Here is a 16,227-nt window from a genome sequence, read left to right on the forward strand (position 1 = left end):
TGTAAGACAAACCTGCAGTGGTTCCCAATGCAATTCAGCATGTTCACTGTGGACACAGTGAAGTTTTATGATTAAACCAGTTCAATTCCCTAGTGTAGACAGGTCTTTGCATATAGATCAAAAATCACTGTTTGTTCTCTATATGCTGTCAGTTTCCCATTTGTTAGTTTGGGTATTTATCTTCTCTGTTGCTGTATGAAACAGTAAGAAAATGGTTCTTGAGAAACCACAGAAAAACCCACAGAAAGACTCCAGGGATAGGTGGCATACCTGAAAATACTAAACTTTTAAAAAAGTTAATAGAAATTGACAGCCTCCCTTTAAAAACAAAGCTATACTATGGTAGGGAAACTGAAACACACATTTAAATATCATGATGAGCAATATTCCAGTAAATACTCTGAAGTTCTTTAGCACACTGTTCTAGCATAGCCTGAAAAGGAACAGTAAAAAAGAAAGATACTTGTAAGCAGCAGGCATTTTAAGTATAGCTATTTAGGTGTGTCTAAAGATGAAGAGGTTGAGCTATCTACAGAACATGCTGAAGAACACACTTTTGTACATTTGTTCAACATGGCATCAAAAGTGATTGTTCTTATAATATAAACTACTTTTTTTTTAAACAGCTATGAGAAGACTGCATGAAAAATCCTAATTTAGGAAAGGATCTAGCAATTAAAAGAATGTTTGTGTTAAAAATATTAAGTTGTATATTGTACCCTTTGTAGGAAATGTAACAATTTTCTCCCTCCTCCACCCCCACCACAGATGGATTTCCCAAGGTTTGCAACAGTTTAAAATAGACGTTTTAACTTATTTTTATCTTATTTTGTTTTGATCATTCTAAAAGAAACCCTTGCAAATTATTTTGCACGGCTGATTATAAATTTTGGCCTTAAGAGAACTGGAATATTTGTACCTGTCTCACATTCATAACTGTAGATATTTGGCAAACTTCCATTTTATGAACTCCAGTCAATTACAGAGCTGACCACTGAACTGTGAATGCTGTCCCTTCAAAGCAGAAGCAATAAAGCTTGTGGTTTCTCAGATATCAATGGAAATACCTGCCATTTCGTACCTCCAACTCAGATGGGCAGGGTGAGGAAGGGAAGAAGAAAGAGAGGCACCATCACCAGTGGACACTGTACACAATAGCTAACACAAGCTGCATCAGGAGTGAAGATGATGTACATAATCCTCTAAAAACAGACAGCAAGGAAGCAATTTTAAATCAGCATATAATCAGTGACACACTTAGTTGGAACCAGACTCTGAAAACCTCATTGTTTTAGCAGTCTGTTTTCCACAGAAATCCTGTATGTGACATTTTCTAAACCTAGTGTAAAGAACGAATTTGGTTTCTTAGAAGCCTCCACCACAATCTTTTCAAGCATTTCCATTTTTCCTTCAGTTTTGTTTTAACTCTGTAAACAGAAATAAATAGGAAGTCCTTCCCAAGGAGACAGTGTTCAGTTGAAAGCAGACTCATAAGAAAGTCAAGGAAGTGGTCATCTAGGAAAAACCTCAAGATCACTTTCATTTTCATAAGCAAGTCTCTTCCACATGAACTCAATCACTGTCTGATTCTTCCTTGTACTTGGCTCTAATAGCTTGACCATTCTGAAGTGGCATTTCTTCATAGTCACTCCTGTTAACAAATAGATATTTGTAAACATCCTGAACACAATGGCCAGCTACTTAATTTCATGTAAACAGAGAAAAGATACTAAACCAGTTCTACAATAATTTGGGCCATCAATTCACAACTGATACAAGTACATCATCATTCACAAGGATTCACTAATCCAAAAGAATGCATTTCAGTTAAGAAATGTGAGCAATACATGATCCTAGTCTCCAAATTCTCTCTCAAGGTTTGCTTCTATGCCTTGTCTACACTTGCAGCAGCATGTAAAATACAGGCACAACCCATGGAGCTACATGCCAGAGTGAAAGACAGGCTTCGTCACTGCAGCACGTAATGCAGGGAGGCAGTGGGACACTGCTAAAAATAGAAGTGTAGATGTGGAAGGCACTGCTTGGGCATGCAGAGAGCCGTATAGGGTACATACCCCCTAGGGGTTCAGGCATGTACAGAATTCTACTTGCATAAGCCACATCTCACCATCTACACCGCTACTTATACCTGTGCTAGCTGGGTGTGCAATGTGTTACTTTACATGCCACTGTAAGTGTAGACTTGTCAGCAGTCCCATAGGTGTCACAGTAAAGACAACAGCTAATGAGGAGGCAAGCTGGGACTACTGCTACTGATCAAAATTAAACACACACAAAAGCAAAGACAAAAAAGCTATCACTACAAGCTGCACATAACTAATCTATGTGAAACAAGTTACCATGTCCTCACTCTTTCACCTACCTGTTGTGTGGCTTTTGTTTTTCCTGTATTTATTTATTTATTTTTATTTTTATACAAAGTCTGTAAGCCCTCAAGGGTAGGAACTGTTTTTTACTGTGTGTTTGTCCAGCACCAAGCACAACGGGACCCTGCCTGGGCCTCTAGATGCTATGTAAATACTAATACTACTGTCAAATTCAGAATCTGAACTCAGGCAATTGCATTGGATTTGATTATTAATATTTTTAATGAATATTGGGTATCTAAAATAGCAATTGTCCTGCCCTACAGCAGTGGCCATTTTAAGTATGGCCCAGCTCTCAATCTATTCCCTCCTACTGCAACCTGCATCCTGCCAACCAGACTCCAGCACTTGTTTCCCCATCTACTCCCTTCTGCCAGTGTATTCTCTTCCCAAACCCTGCTATCCACATACACCCTCTTACGGCAGCCTGCCACTGTCCTCACACCTACAAGTAGGGAATGTATCTTTTCGTATCAGTGTCATGACAGTCCCTTTTTCAACAGGAAAAAAAGAAACCAAGATAGTAAGAAACCTCATTACAATTATATTTTGGAGTAAAGTGACTCAAAATAGAAGACTCAAGCTACAGCTGTCTTCCATTCTGTAGTCAGAATGTTTGGATTTTCACTAAGAATAACCCACTAGGTCCTTAAACTTTTTATATCAAATACAGCAACTCCACACCGCCTGAATCACCAACAGATTTTTCACAATTGTGTTACTTACCCATAAATCACATCATCATCTGAATCATTCAGCATAGAAAAGGCAGGATTGTCTTTCAACTGTGACTCTGAAAAATATAGATATGGTTTCATTTAACCAGAAAATTGCATTCCTGACTTCAAACTTTTAGATTAGACTTTTATCCAGAACTGAAGAGAGAGACTTTGTAGTTTCCAAGGAAGTTATAATTGGGATTCAGCCTGGTGTTTTACCCTGGCAAGGAATGGATTGACATCTGTGATTTAAACTCTTCAACTCCCGTCTCACAGATTGTCAGCATTCATAACAGCTGAAGTTGTCTAAAAACCCCAGGAGGTGGGTAGTCTCTATATTGTATTAGCATCATTTCTTCCCAGGTATAATTTCACCTGTCCACATTACTGATACCTGATATTTTAGAACATACTAGTCAATAAAGAATCTGGTTGAAAAGAATAGGCAGATTTTATGTGACATTTCAGTCCCTTTCCCTTATTTATGACTAAAGTTCCAAAAGTAATGAAATCTAATAATTGGTCATTATCTAAGGTGTTATAAGGTGTTATACTGGTCATCTATCTAAGGTGTTATAACTTAGGGCATATATTTTTCACTTTCACATGGGGAGGAGGAAGGTACTGCTGTAACTTCATGCTGGAATGGAAGGATGCACACTCTCTTTCTACTAGCTGTCTACAATACCACCTCTCCAGGTTTCCCGGCATAGGCCTGTGAAGTCTTAGGGCTAAGTATATCCCTGGTGTAAGGTGACAACTCCACTGAAGTCAGCAGACTTACAGAGTGAAATCTGGCCCTAATGGTTTGCCACAAGATCCAATACCTTCTGCATGCTTTTTAATTCTTCTAACCCAGGTACAGATGCAAATATTTGTTCCCAGCCAACCAGCTAGCTAGCTAGTTGCATCTCCTATAATGGAAGTATGGGATTCCTGAAGCAGCTCCATTCATCTTAGTGCCAAAATCAGTTTAGTGACAAACTGCCCTGCCCCAATAAATAAGGCCCTCCCCATGCATGTAGTACATGCTAGCTGCCCAGCATACTTACATTCAATGGTTAAAGCAGAAGACATCCAGTAGCCATATTTATTACTGAGTATCCTACAGCTACACAATATTAAGAGGCACATACAATAAATGTAAAATTTTCATGGATTAGATCAACACATATTTCTATTGTTACTGGCTATTTGAAGCCACCTTAAGCTGCTCATATACACAGAACAAAATAAAGTGCTAATGAAACAGCCAACATGTGAAGATTTGATGAGCTCTATTGGCATGCCAGATCTCAGCAGCAATCTGGCAAATTTTACAGTAAGTCACTTACCATACAGTGCATTCTTTGATGGGGAATACACAAAGGCTAAAGTGTAGAGATAGAAGTTGAGTAAACCATAGAATGATAAGAATTCTGCTGGTAATAATAGTCAAGGATTTTACACAATACAGCTAAGTACATATTAATTTTGAATAAACCAAACATTAGGTAGGATTCTCCCCGCAACAACATTTTTGGGAAAGCTTGATGACTTTTGCCCAGCACTTCCAAAGTATGAAGAGTGTTAACTGTGCACTGTTAAAGTTTTGGGACACTGATGTTTAGTTTGGCATTGTCTTAGATTAAGTTAACTGGGTGGAAGGGAGGAGTGACTGCAATCAGATAGAACACTAAAACATGGTGGGGCTATTCCCCTTGCTTTTAAGGTACCTCATTAAAGCTCTCTATTTTAGTTTCCACTAGTTATAGAAAAGTTCAGCAGTCATTTTCTAGAGGGTATTGGGCACTTCCGGTCCCACAGCCAGTTTCAGAATCTAGAGAGAACTGTACTCTAGTGTTTGAGTTGCGGATCCAGAAATACAAGTCTAATCCTGGTTCCAACAGAGACACCAGCTGGCAACATCTGGCAAATTGGCTTCCCCATCTGTAAAATTTAGTGTATCTAAAAAACTGTACTTTATAATGAATGAGATGGAGCCAACTGCTTGACTATCAAATTAGTACTGTGCAAATGCTGTTTCTAAACCAGCAGTTTTGGGAATATCTAGAGTAGACTAGCTTTGCTTCCACCTTCCCCACCCAACCTTGCCCCCACATGCCCTCTCTCTGTTATCTAGACCTGCACTGAATGGGTCTAAACAACACAGTAGTAAACATGCTAGTGACAAGTCTTTAATAATACTCCAGCTGTCACCACATCAGAGGAGCTGTACCACAACAAAGGGAGATTTCCCCAAAACTGCCAGTGTAGACAAGATTGAACTGTAGCAAGATATGCGTGAACACTCTCCAGTTGTACCATGATCCCGCAATAATATTTTCCTTCTGTATTGGAAACTCAGCCCTGAACTGGAAAATGTAAGATGGCAGTTTGCAGAACTACTTCCTGCCTCCTCCAATTACGCAGCCCAGGACACTTTTGTTTAAGTGAATTTAATATCTATGCCAATTTGCAGACATCTGCTAGCTACAGAATATGGTCAGCATAGGCAGCATCCACGTAAATTACCCCACAGTGTCCTTCCAACTGACTTGGCCCTGCTCTGAAGGGATAGCCTACTACATATATATGGGAAAAACTTGTCCTGTCTTCATACACATTCAAGAGTGCCAATTATGGCTGTGGATTTTGTGACGTGGACAGCTCTTCAGAGAGTTGGATTGAAACCAACACATTAATTTGGCAGTCAACATGAATAACCATCAGAAAATAACAATTTGCAGTCACTACCAACCTGGGTTGGATTTGAACTGGTGCTCTAGCGGTGAAAGGCACAACTCCTGAGTCATCGTCTCCATACATTCACTTAACTGAAATAAGTTACCAATATTCCTAAATGACTGGAAGCCACAATGGAAGGATATAATTCTGATAATGAGTTGACAGCTCAGCTACAAAGTTGTCCTGTAGAACTCGTGCTCCAAAGCGTAGATAAAGTATAACAATGCTGTGGGAGACAAGACAGACACTGTGGCTATATCCACTGAACTGTAACAACATTTGATGAGGTGGGTAATGGGAGAGGGGTAAGAACAGAGTTAAAAGAAAAAATGGCACCTTGTCTTAGACTAGTGTGACAGATCTATTCAGCTGCTTACTCTAAAAGATGCTGATTTCACACTCTTAATTTCAAAAAACAATCATTCTGAATTAGAAGTCAGTCAGTTGAAGGATGGGAAAATTTAGCCTATTTTTTCCTGGGTTTCCCATAAAGCACAATCCAGGAAAGTCAGCAGTGATTTGACCCTACATTGATGGAAGGTGTGTATTAGAACCTAGTTTAGAAAAAAACATTAGCAACTCACCCCAACCTCTGATTTTCACATTCTGTCAGGATCCCAATTATACATATAAAATAATGGGGTCTAAATTAGCTGTTACCACTCAGAAAGCTATCTTGGATTCATTGTGGATAGTTGTCTGAAAACATCCACTCAATATGCAGCGGCAGTCAAAAAAGTGAACAGAATGTTGGGAATCATTAAGAAAAGGATAGATAAGACAGAAAATACCATATTGCCTCTATATAAATCCATGGCACACCCACATCTTGAATACTGTGAACAGATGTGGTCACTCCATCTCAAAAAGATATCTTGGAATTGGAAAAGGTTCAGAAAAGGGCAACAAAAATGATTAGAGGTATGGAACAGCTTTTGTCTGAGGAGAGATTAATAAGACTGGGACTTTTCAGCTTGGAGAAGAGATGACTAAGCAGGGATATGATAGAGGTCTATAAAATCATGACTAGTGTGAAGAAAGTAAATAAGGAAGTGTTATTTGCTCCTCTTTATAATGCAAGAAGTACGGGTCACCAAATGAAAATAATAGGCAGCAGGTTTAAAACAAACAAATGGAAGTATTTCTTCACACAACACACAGTCAACCTGTGGAACTCTTTGCCAGAGGATGTTGTGAAGGCCAAGACTATAACAGGGTTTGCAGTGAGGAGGCCTCACTGCCCATCGCGCCTGAGAGGGACAAGCCAGAACAGGCGCAGCAGTGGGCGGAGTCACCCCGCCTGTCCCCACCCTCTGAAAGTCAAGGGGCGGGACAGGAAGTATAAAGGCCCGGCCCTCAGTTAGAAGGAGGCTGCTGGAGAGGACAGACGCTGGTGCCCGAGCTCCTGCTGGGCCCAGCCTGCCCCGTGCCCGGTACCCGGAGGAGCGCTGTCCTGACCTGCCCCATGCTCGGTACCAAGAGGAGCGCTGGCCTGACCTGCCCCGTACCCGGAGGAGCTGCCTGAGTCCCGACGCCCGGCACCTAGAGACGCTGCCTGAGCCACCCCACACCTGGTACACAGAGGAATGGCCTGGAGTTCCTGACGCCCGGTATCCTGAGGAGCCCATGGTCTGGGACCCACTGGACAGCGCCGGCGGATGGCAGGTACCCAGTGAGGGGGAGATTGGAAGTAGTCCGGGGGCAGCCGACCCCAGTCAGGCTGCAGATTCACTTGAGCCTATGTCAGTGTGTTGCGGTCAGGATCCCTACTGACCGTCAGTGGTGACAGCCGCTACTAGGGCCCCGGGCTGGAACGCAGTGGAGTGGGAGGGCCTGCATTCCCCCTGCCACCCTTCCAAGGCTGGCAGACTCCCCCTTCCTCTAGCCAGAGGAGGCCATTCAGACTGGTTGTTTGCTCAGCCCCTCCTGAAGGGCCTGAGCCCTGAGTCGCTTGTTGCCCCGCCCTGCCCCAGGGCCTGGGCTTCTAGACTGCCTGATTGCTCAGCCCTGAGCCAAAAGGGCCTGAGCTTTGCCACTGCGTTTGGTGCCCCGCCCAAACCTAGGGCTGGGACCCTAATTGACTGTGTATTGTTGCTCAGCCCTGCAGCAGAGGGCTTGAGCTCCCAGCTAACTGTGTGTTGTTGCTCAGCCCTGCGGCAGAGGGCCTGAGCCCCCAAGTGACTGGGCATTGTCGCTCAGCCCGGAAGCAAAGGGCAGGACCCGGGCCGACAGTGTGGTGAGCCGGTGTGGCTCCCCTCCGCCCTCAGGGAGGGTTGAGCCCTGGTCCCACCCTTCTACAGGGTTCAAAAAAGAACTAGGTAAGTTCACTGAGGATAGGTCTATCAATGGCTATTAGCCAGGATGGGCAGGGATGGTGTCCCTAGCTTCTGTTTGCCAGAAGCTGGGAATGAATCAGTTGATGATTAGCTGTTCATTCCCTCTGGGGCACCTGGCATTGGCTACTGTCAGAAGACAGGATACTGGGCTAGGTGGACCTTTGGTCTGACGCAGTATGGTCATTCTTATGTTCAGCACATGAAACTCCACATGTGAATGCTGCCTTGCAGACAACTCCGCAGGGTGGACTTCTCTCTGGTAGATACATGTCCATAACTACAGTCTGATCAATGTGATGGTGGCAGTAGTGGACAGTTCACTCTAAATATCTCATGAAAAGAGGTTACAGAGCAAGAGGTGCTCACCAGAGGACAGATTAGCAAACCACTCCCAGTTATAGGCAGCGACCACAATACTGTTTCAGAAAAAATTGATTTACAGGGGCAACCACAATGTGGGCTGCACTGGCAGCTTGCCAGGACCCCAAAGGTTTTACCTAATTTACATAAGAGTGAAGTAGATTGCAGCTGCCCCCATCTTTAATATGGAGGTGTACCTCAAGGATATTGTAAGTCCAAACATGAAATGCTCAATCTTGTTCTGATGACCCTCACAGACTAATGCATACCAGGTCTTCTCACCGGTGAGAGCTGCATCTCCAAGATGAAAATAAATGCAGCCACAAGCAATAGTATAGAAATCTGTGAGCTATATTTAGCCCTTGGCTGCCTCAGATTTAATCAGAGTGGATACCATCTCTTTTCAAGGTCTAACGCCAAATCTGTCCCAAAACAGGTTCAGTCTCCTCTTAGTTGTTGATGCTGTAAACCACATTTGTTTAGTCTGTTCTAGATGGAAACAGTTTTCCCTTTGATAAGAATATTCTAGATAAACCACTTAAGTTTAGAGTAATAGCCTGTTGCTTTCAAATACCGTTCATAATGACACCATCAATCCCATTAGCTGAATGGATCAATCCCATATGGTTATAGTTCTTATACACATTCCCCTTTAGCAACGTTTTAAGGTTGCCATAAAAAAAGTCAATCTAAATTTTTTCCAAAAGGGAAACCATTTTCATGTCATGGAGAGTCAGGTGTTGGACTCCACAAATCACAGCAGAAGTTTGAGCATTTACAGATTGCTCAGCTCTCCCAGATGATCAGCACAATTGTATTTTTTTAATGCAGGCATACAGAGCAGGTTTTTAGTCACTCATCATTCTACTTACCCAAGAGTTTCGCTGCCAGTTCACCAATCTCATCTTGGCCTCATTGATTCAAGACATTAAACAGGTCAGAGTGGAATGTCTTCATTTTGGGTTATCAATGTTTTTTCCCCTTTCTCCTTCCCCTCTTATAGAGGCCATTTGCCCCAGAGTCTAGGTTAACTAAATTCCCTGCATCCCTTAAAAACAGGCATTGTTGGTGCCCCATTGGCTTTCCTGGGCTAAAGACAGAATTTAATGGCAGACTTTCAAAAGAAAGTTTGCAAGCCTTGTGACCATCTCACAAGCTTGTTGAGCTCTACTGTTCTGAGAAACAAATTATGAAATCTGTCTCAGACAGTCTGCCTGGACAGCAACAGTGCATCACAGTCCTAGCTGAGTCAGTGCATTTGCTTTTAAAAAAGGCTCTTTATATTTTATAAACAGAAGGTCATGCACTTTCCAAGATCCACAGCACTGCTCTATTGGGATATCAGTAGGAATTTTTTTGAAAAATAAGAACACAAAGATCTATCGATTATGGAACTGAGTGATGGAATTTATTATTTGGTGAGTGCCAGTAGTGTGCAAGATTTTAATGTGTAGTTTGGATGCAGTGGCATTTTTAAGAATGAACCCAGAGAAAGTTGTGAATGGATAACCTGCTCTAAGGGTTCACCATTTTACTGATAATTTGATTGCCAAGAATAATTTTTCTTTAAGAAAGTTTTACAAAGCTATAAATATTACAATGCAGAGAATACGTACTTTAAAGAAGTCTTACCTAATGACAAGAACTACAAAGGTCAATGCAGTCAAGAATTTTAACCTGAGATCTGGAAGGATTAAGAACAATTGTCAGTCATTTGAGAGCTTACACCCCTGCCCCAAATATCTAGCCATCCTGGGGGGAAACCCATTTGAAGGAAACATGAAGAAAGTACTGCTTACCAACATAAGGCATGTTGCGAAGCTCTGAACATGCCCTCACTATCAGGAACAAAAGGTACAAAATATATACAGTTGCCACCACAAGGAAGAAGATTTTCATTCCCTGTAACAGAAAAAAATATAATATTTTACTGAACAAGAGTTATCCTATTCTTTCTTACTTCAAATCCATCCCAGAGACAGAAACAACCATCTCCAAGAGCATGATCCATTTGTTCAGGGCAATTAGGCTGGAGGAAGGAAGCATGATACTCCCTTGTCTGTAGCAAAAGTGGCTGTAGTAGTTTTGTCAATTTTGGGATTGGGTGGAGAGGGTGTTTCATTAGCAAAGGCCACTTCTTTCAGCTGAATGGTTGAAATCTCGGAAGTTTTTTGAAAATGGCCACACAGCTCTGAGAAGCAACAGGAGGCTGTACAGAACTGATTTCTCCTACAGAAGGGAAAAGTGGAGATTTACTGAGAAGGCCAAATGTTCTGAGAATAGAAGATGCGGAGAACTAGGAGGCCTAACAAGGAGCTCATTTTTGGCTCTCTGAAAGGTAATGAATATATTCCTGATGAGATTCAAGATGCCCTGGGTGATTTCTAACTACTCAATTGCAACAGTCCAAATGGTCTTCCCTGGGGTGACAGCTCAACATTCACACTATGGCCTTCTTTCTTAATAGAGCAGTAGGCCTACAGACACACGCCTCTTCATCCAAAAGGAAACATTCCATGTCTCCAGTACAGAATACGCAATGGAGGGAGCATCTTTCTATAAAAACACACAAGTCCATTTTAAAGACATTTGCATTAGCCAAACAAAAAATCTGAATAATATATTTTTAGTCTTCGGATCTTCTTTTCAGCACTTGGCATTCTTTAAAGTTTTACAGCAAAAAAAACGTTACATTTCAGTCTGAAGAATATAATATAATGTAATACTAAATACCTGACTGACCTCTTCACACACTTCTTCCCTAGTCTTACCTGAATAGACGTACAAAATCCATATCGAAGTGTCAAAAAAGTTTGATTCAAACTTACCTGAAAATTACCTGTGTCAACCCTGAACTGGTATGTTGGATCATGTAGTTCATTAACACTAGAAAAGATCAAAGATCAGGAAGTAATCACAGTTCTAATGGTGTCAGGTTAAACCAGAAACATGCATTGACGAAAGACACTATTGGAATTCTAGTCTTGTTCTACTGAGATTATGGATACTGGGCCAGATCCTCAGCTGGTGTAAACTGGTAGTTATACTGATTTTAAATTGAGACACATGGATTTATACCAGCTGAGGATCTGACCCATTGATTTTACTTGTCATGTATGTGTGGATTCTGGGTTTTCCGCTATTCTTTATTCATTTTCCGTGTTTATTTTTGGTTACTTTAAAACATAGTAATTTCCTACAAAACTTGGGTTTCACAGATTTATTGGAGTTTGATTGGAGCAATGGAAAAAATGCAGGATCAGACTCTTCACTCATTATCAAGTATGTATCCCTTATAGGACAGAAGGGCAGTCTCTGATTTTAATAGCATTTTCTTGAAGCTGCCAAGCCTTCCACCTTAACCACCCCACCGTTTACTTCCGCCCCCCTCCCGCCCCCCAAATTATATAAGAGGGACACAATTGTGAGTAATGTGCCTTAGAAAGCCACATCACTCAAATGGTGGGGTAGTTGTCTGAGAGCAGGATGTTTCTATCTTTGTTAGTTTATCAAATGGGAAGGAATTCAGAAAAGAGCAACACAAATTATTCAACTGTCAGAGGGACTGATAAGAGGAAAAATTCTACTTAGAATCCTATTCTAAATTGAACAAAATACTGGAGAATGTATTGTAGGGAGTCATTATGCACTGGCTGTGTTTTATTAGGGCAGCCATTAGAGATTTAGTCTCAGTTTACAAAATGGGAAGATCTGACAGAACTGGTGTAGCTCAATTTCTGGACCACAATCAAAACATCAGAAGACAGACGTCACTAATTGTAAACCACCTATTTCCTGAACAGCTTTTTCTCATTAAAACTTAGTACAAAGGGAAATTACTTACGTTTGCCATATTCCTAATGTAACACAGGCCAACCACAGAAGCCCAACGATAAAGAATTTGGGAAAATAGAACGTTAAGCATTTCCTTTCTCCCTGTTGGGGAAACAAGGAGACAGGTTAAGAACATGTGAATTCACCTCAGAAAGAATGTTAGTTCTCAACACGTTAAAATAGGAACAGCCATGTGATGTTATTTACATGAACTGTGACGGTATAGATCATTGTTGCAACCAAGATCCTAGAGTGGCACCAAATCTTGTACAAAGGAGGTCAAGGTGTCTATGAAAAGGTTATGATTTGGTGGTTATGATTATGCTATCTGTATGCATGTATCATTTTTGTATTTAAAGTTACGACTATTGGCTCTATACTATCTGTATTTCAAATTTCTGCTGTGCTTCTGGGTGACACCCCAGACAGTTTGGCATCAGCACTGCCTAGCCTGCTTGATGGCCCATTAAGGACCATCAGCTATACAACTGACCCATTGAGAAATGGAAGATACACCTTATGACTCAGCAAGGCATGCTGGGATATGCCTACAGAGAGGACTAAGGCCACGTCCAGACTACCCGCCGTATCAGCGGGTTAAAATCGATTGCTCGGGGATCGATATATCACATCTAATCTAGACGCGATATATCGATCCCCGAGCGCGCTTATATCGATTCCAGAACTCCATCAACCCCAACGGAGTTCCGGAATCGACACGGAGAGCCGCGAACATCGATCCCGCGCAGTGTGGACGGGTGAGTAATCCGATCTTAGATATTCGACTTCAGCTACGTTATTCACGTAGCTGAAGTTGCGTATCTAAGATCGATTTCCGCCCCCTAGTGTGGACCAGCCCTAAGGCTTTCAGGCCATGTGCTGGGCAGCTTGTTTTTGGAACAAAGGAAGCACAAGCCGCATGGCAAGAGACTATAAAAGGCAGCTGCATCTTCCCCATTTTGTCTTCAATCCTGCTTCCTCCAGAGGTAAGAACTTTGCTACAAACTGAAGCTCTGAACAATGGACTGAATGACCCACCCAAGCTGTGGATGTGCTCCAGAGACTTTAGTTAAGGTAGCAATTTATTCCATCACTGCTACAAGCCTGAACCAAGAACTTTGCCATTACTGTATGTAATTAATTCCATTTAACCAATTTTACTTTCATCTACATTTCTTTCTTTTTATGAATAAACCTTTAGATTCTAAAGGATTGGCAACAGCGTGATTTTGGGTAAGATCTGACTGGTATATTGACCGAGGTCTGGAGCTTGGTCCTTTGGGATCAGGAGAACCTTTTTTCTTTTACTGGGATATTGGTTTTCATAACCATTCATCCCCACAAGGAGTGGCGCTGGTGGTGACACTGGGAACTGGAGTGTCTGAGGAATTGCTTGCATGACTTCTGGTTGGCCAGTGGGGTAAAACCGAAGTCCTCTCTGTTTGACTGGTTTGGTGTCCCTCAGCAGCGAAGGAACCTCAACCCTGGGCTGTAACTGCCCTGCTCTAAGCAATTGTTCCTGAATTGATACTCTCAGTAGTGTCCTGCCTAAGGACATTTGCTACAAGTTATACTTCGGGTTCACTCCCGAAGTGTTTTTTAAAAAAGCAGCATCTGCAATTTATTTAGCAAGATCCAAAGCTCACTAGAGAGTGCATAAAAACTATGTTATAATCACATGCATGTTAAAACAAAGTAAGGATATTACAAGATCTGATGCACTTCATTGATTCTGCAGCTGCAAAATCCACTTTTTTCCATAAAATTGTGCTCCAGAATTTGAGTTCTCCTTCCTTTTTTATTTTTAAGATTATAATATGTATGGTTGCAAAAAAATAGCTTTCCAAACATGAATCAAGTGGAAAATACCACAGTGTTGCTCTGCAACTAGTCTTTAGAATAAGAGCTGAGAGGTGTGAACCACGCCAATAAGGCTGTGCCAGAATAGCTCAGTATTTCACTGCTAATCATTTTAGCCTCAGTCACATGACAGCATTCTCTACGCCGGTCCCAGAGATCTTCCTGACACAGTTTAAGGAAGGCAGCAAGCCAATCTTTGGTATCAAAGAAGTGGAGAAACACTGCTCTATAACAGAGCCCTGTCTCTTCCCTAGCACAAGAGACAAAAGCACCCAAATGGCTAACCACAAATCACATATTCAAGTCATAATGCAAACAGTACAACACAACATCAGGCTTTGTCACTCTGTGACTCCATTAAACAATGAGCTAGAATATATAAAACAACTGATCTGAAATAAAATGGAAGAAATGAGTTTAGCATATGGGACAGAATAAAAAGTCACAATACACTGTGTATAGAATGAGTTTTGTGAACACTTTCATATGAGGCATGATTTCATTTTGTTAACAGCTTGGAAGAAGTGTACCACATAAATCAGGGAGAAAAATTAAAACTACATAATGCAAAACTGAATTAATACTAGTATCTCTGCAGCAAGTACTGAGTAATTGTCCTCTCCTTACCTGCACTCGTATCCCGTGGTAGACACAGAGCCAGAACAGCAGCAATGCACACAGAAACACAGACTGAAAGAGGTCATCAAGCATTCCAGGAAACCAACTATTCACCAAAAATGAGAGGGGGAAAAATGGATCTGTAACAGAATGGAAGAAAAATCACAGAATTTTATTTTCTTTTTCAATTTTATCCATTAATCAAAGGGGGAAAAATACCCAGAGGGTCTTCAGAAAACAAGCAGATTTTTCAAAATCTTAACAAGTAAGTGGCACTGAAGTTGGCTGAATCTGAAAGTTCATAACAAATACAAGGCACCTCCAACACGTATTCCTCCCTGTGCTAAGCAATCACATTAAGATTTTCCCCAAGATTTCCCGTAGAGTTGTGTTTTGTTAGCCCCTTTAGTTAGAGGGCACCTACTCCACAACTGTTTCTTGCTGGTTGCCTAAAGTCAGGTCTAAGTGTAGTTCTAGTGTTAAAGTTCTGGGGACATGTAACACAGCTGCTGCTGCCTGAGCAGTCCCTTATGGCCTGAGTTCCCTTTGCAGCAAGCCCCCTCTGTTCTCTCTCATCAGGACCACTTACAGACTCCCCACAGACTCCAGCTGTGGCTGGTTTAATGCCCACAAACAGTCGCAGCAATAAAGTCTATCACTGCAATCCAAAGGTTCATACTTCTCTCTGGCTCTTCTGCCATCCATAGCCTGCTCTTCACAAGGTTGCTTCTCATAACTGTCTCTCCCTAGATTTTAGCTTTCCAGCTCTGGCTTCCTTCTCCTGTCAACATCTTTCCCCTGTTCTGAGCGAGAAGGCAGTCTATTCACTGGCCTCCTGTGAAGAGCTCCTCCTAACTGCCTGGAAGTGAGAAGAGCCCTGCCTCACCCTACAATACAAGGTCTGGGACCTTAAAGGAACAGTGTCCTGGTGCTTTCCTCCCACACAACTTCTAATTCCCTGGGACTGTCTCCTCTCTTCTGCCACCATGCCACTTCCTGGGCCTTGGTTCATTCAAATTCCTTGGAACAGGGTCCTCTGGGCCCTCTCTTAAAAGGGCCAGTACACCTCATTACAGGGCCAAATGCTATTTTGGATCTCTCTAGCAATTTGGCTTGGTTTACAAGCTAGAGACTAAAAGCAGCCTCCATGCTTAATTGAGGAGCCACTGGTATCTCAGTGCCTTCAGAGAGATGCTCAGTTAAATGCAGAAGCTGGATAATACTACCACCTTTAAAACAGATAATACAACATTTATCTGATTCAGAATTTTAAACAATCAGGAACAACATTTATTTGAAAGACCGAAAGGAAATGAAATCCATCTGATTATCATGGCGTCCGGCCTATTGAAAAAAGGGATTTATTTGTATGTTTTTAAAGAAATT

At 41.7% G+C, this 16,227-nt stretch overlaps 1 protein-coding gene across 2 annotated transcripts in view; it reads right to left on the reverse strand.

Moving 5' to 3' along the window:
- Positions 1-1,227: 1,227 nt before the first annotated feature.
- Positions 1,228-16,227, reverse strand: part of TMEM181 (transmembrane protein 181) — a 55,343-nt gene continuing 40,343 nt past the window's right edge. For both annotated transcript variants that reach the window (XM_050949707.1, XM_050949708.1), the window contains exons 9-17: positions 14,851-14,981; positions 12,374-12,465; positions 11,358-11,415; positions 10,329-10,431; positions 10,162-10,213; positions 5,977-6,059; positions 4,441-4,530; positions 3,114-3,180; positions 1,228-1,651 (exon numbers count right to left, since the gene is read on the reverse strand). In XM_050949707.1, coding sequence (XP_050805664.1) covers positions 1,573-1,651; positions 3,114-3,180; positions 4,441-4,530; positions 5,977-6,059; positions 10,162-10,213; positions 10,329-10,431; positions 11,358-11,415; positions 12,374-12,465; positions 14,851-14,981 — 755 coding nt within the window. In that variant the 3' untranslated portion in view covers positions 1,228-1,572. The remainder of the gene's footprint in view (positions 1,652-3,113; positions 3,181-4,440; positions 4,531-5,976; positions 6,060-10,161; positions 10,214-10,328; positions 10,432-11,357; positions 11,416-12,373; positions 12,466-14,850; positions 14,982-16,227) is intronic.

This window comes from Gopherus flavomarginatus, chromosome 4 (assembly GCF_025201925.1).
Source record: "Gopherus flavomarginatus isolate rGopFla2 chromosome 4, rGopFla2.mat.asm, whole genome shotgun sequence".
Lineage (NCBI taxonomy): Eukaryota > Metazoa > Chordata > Testudines > Testudinidae > Gopherus > Gopherus flavomarginatus.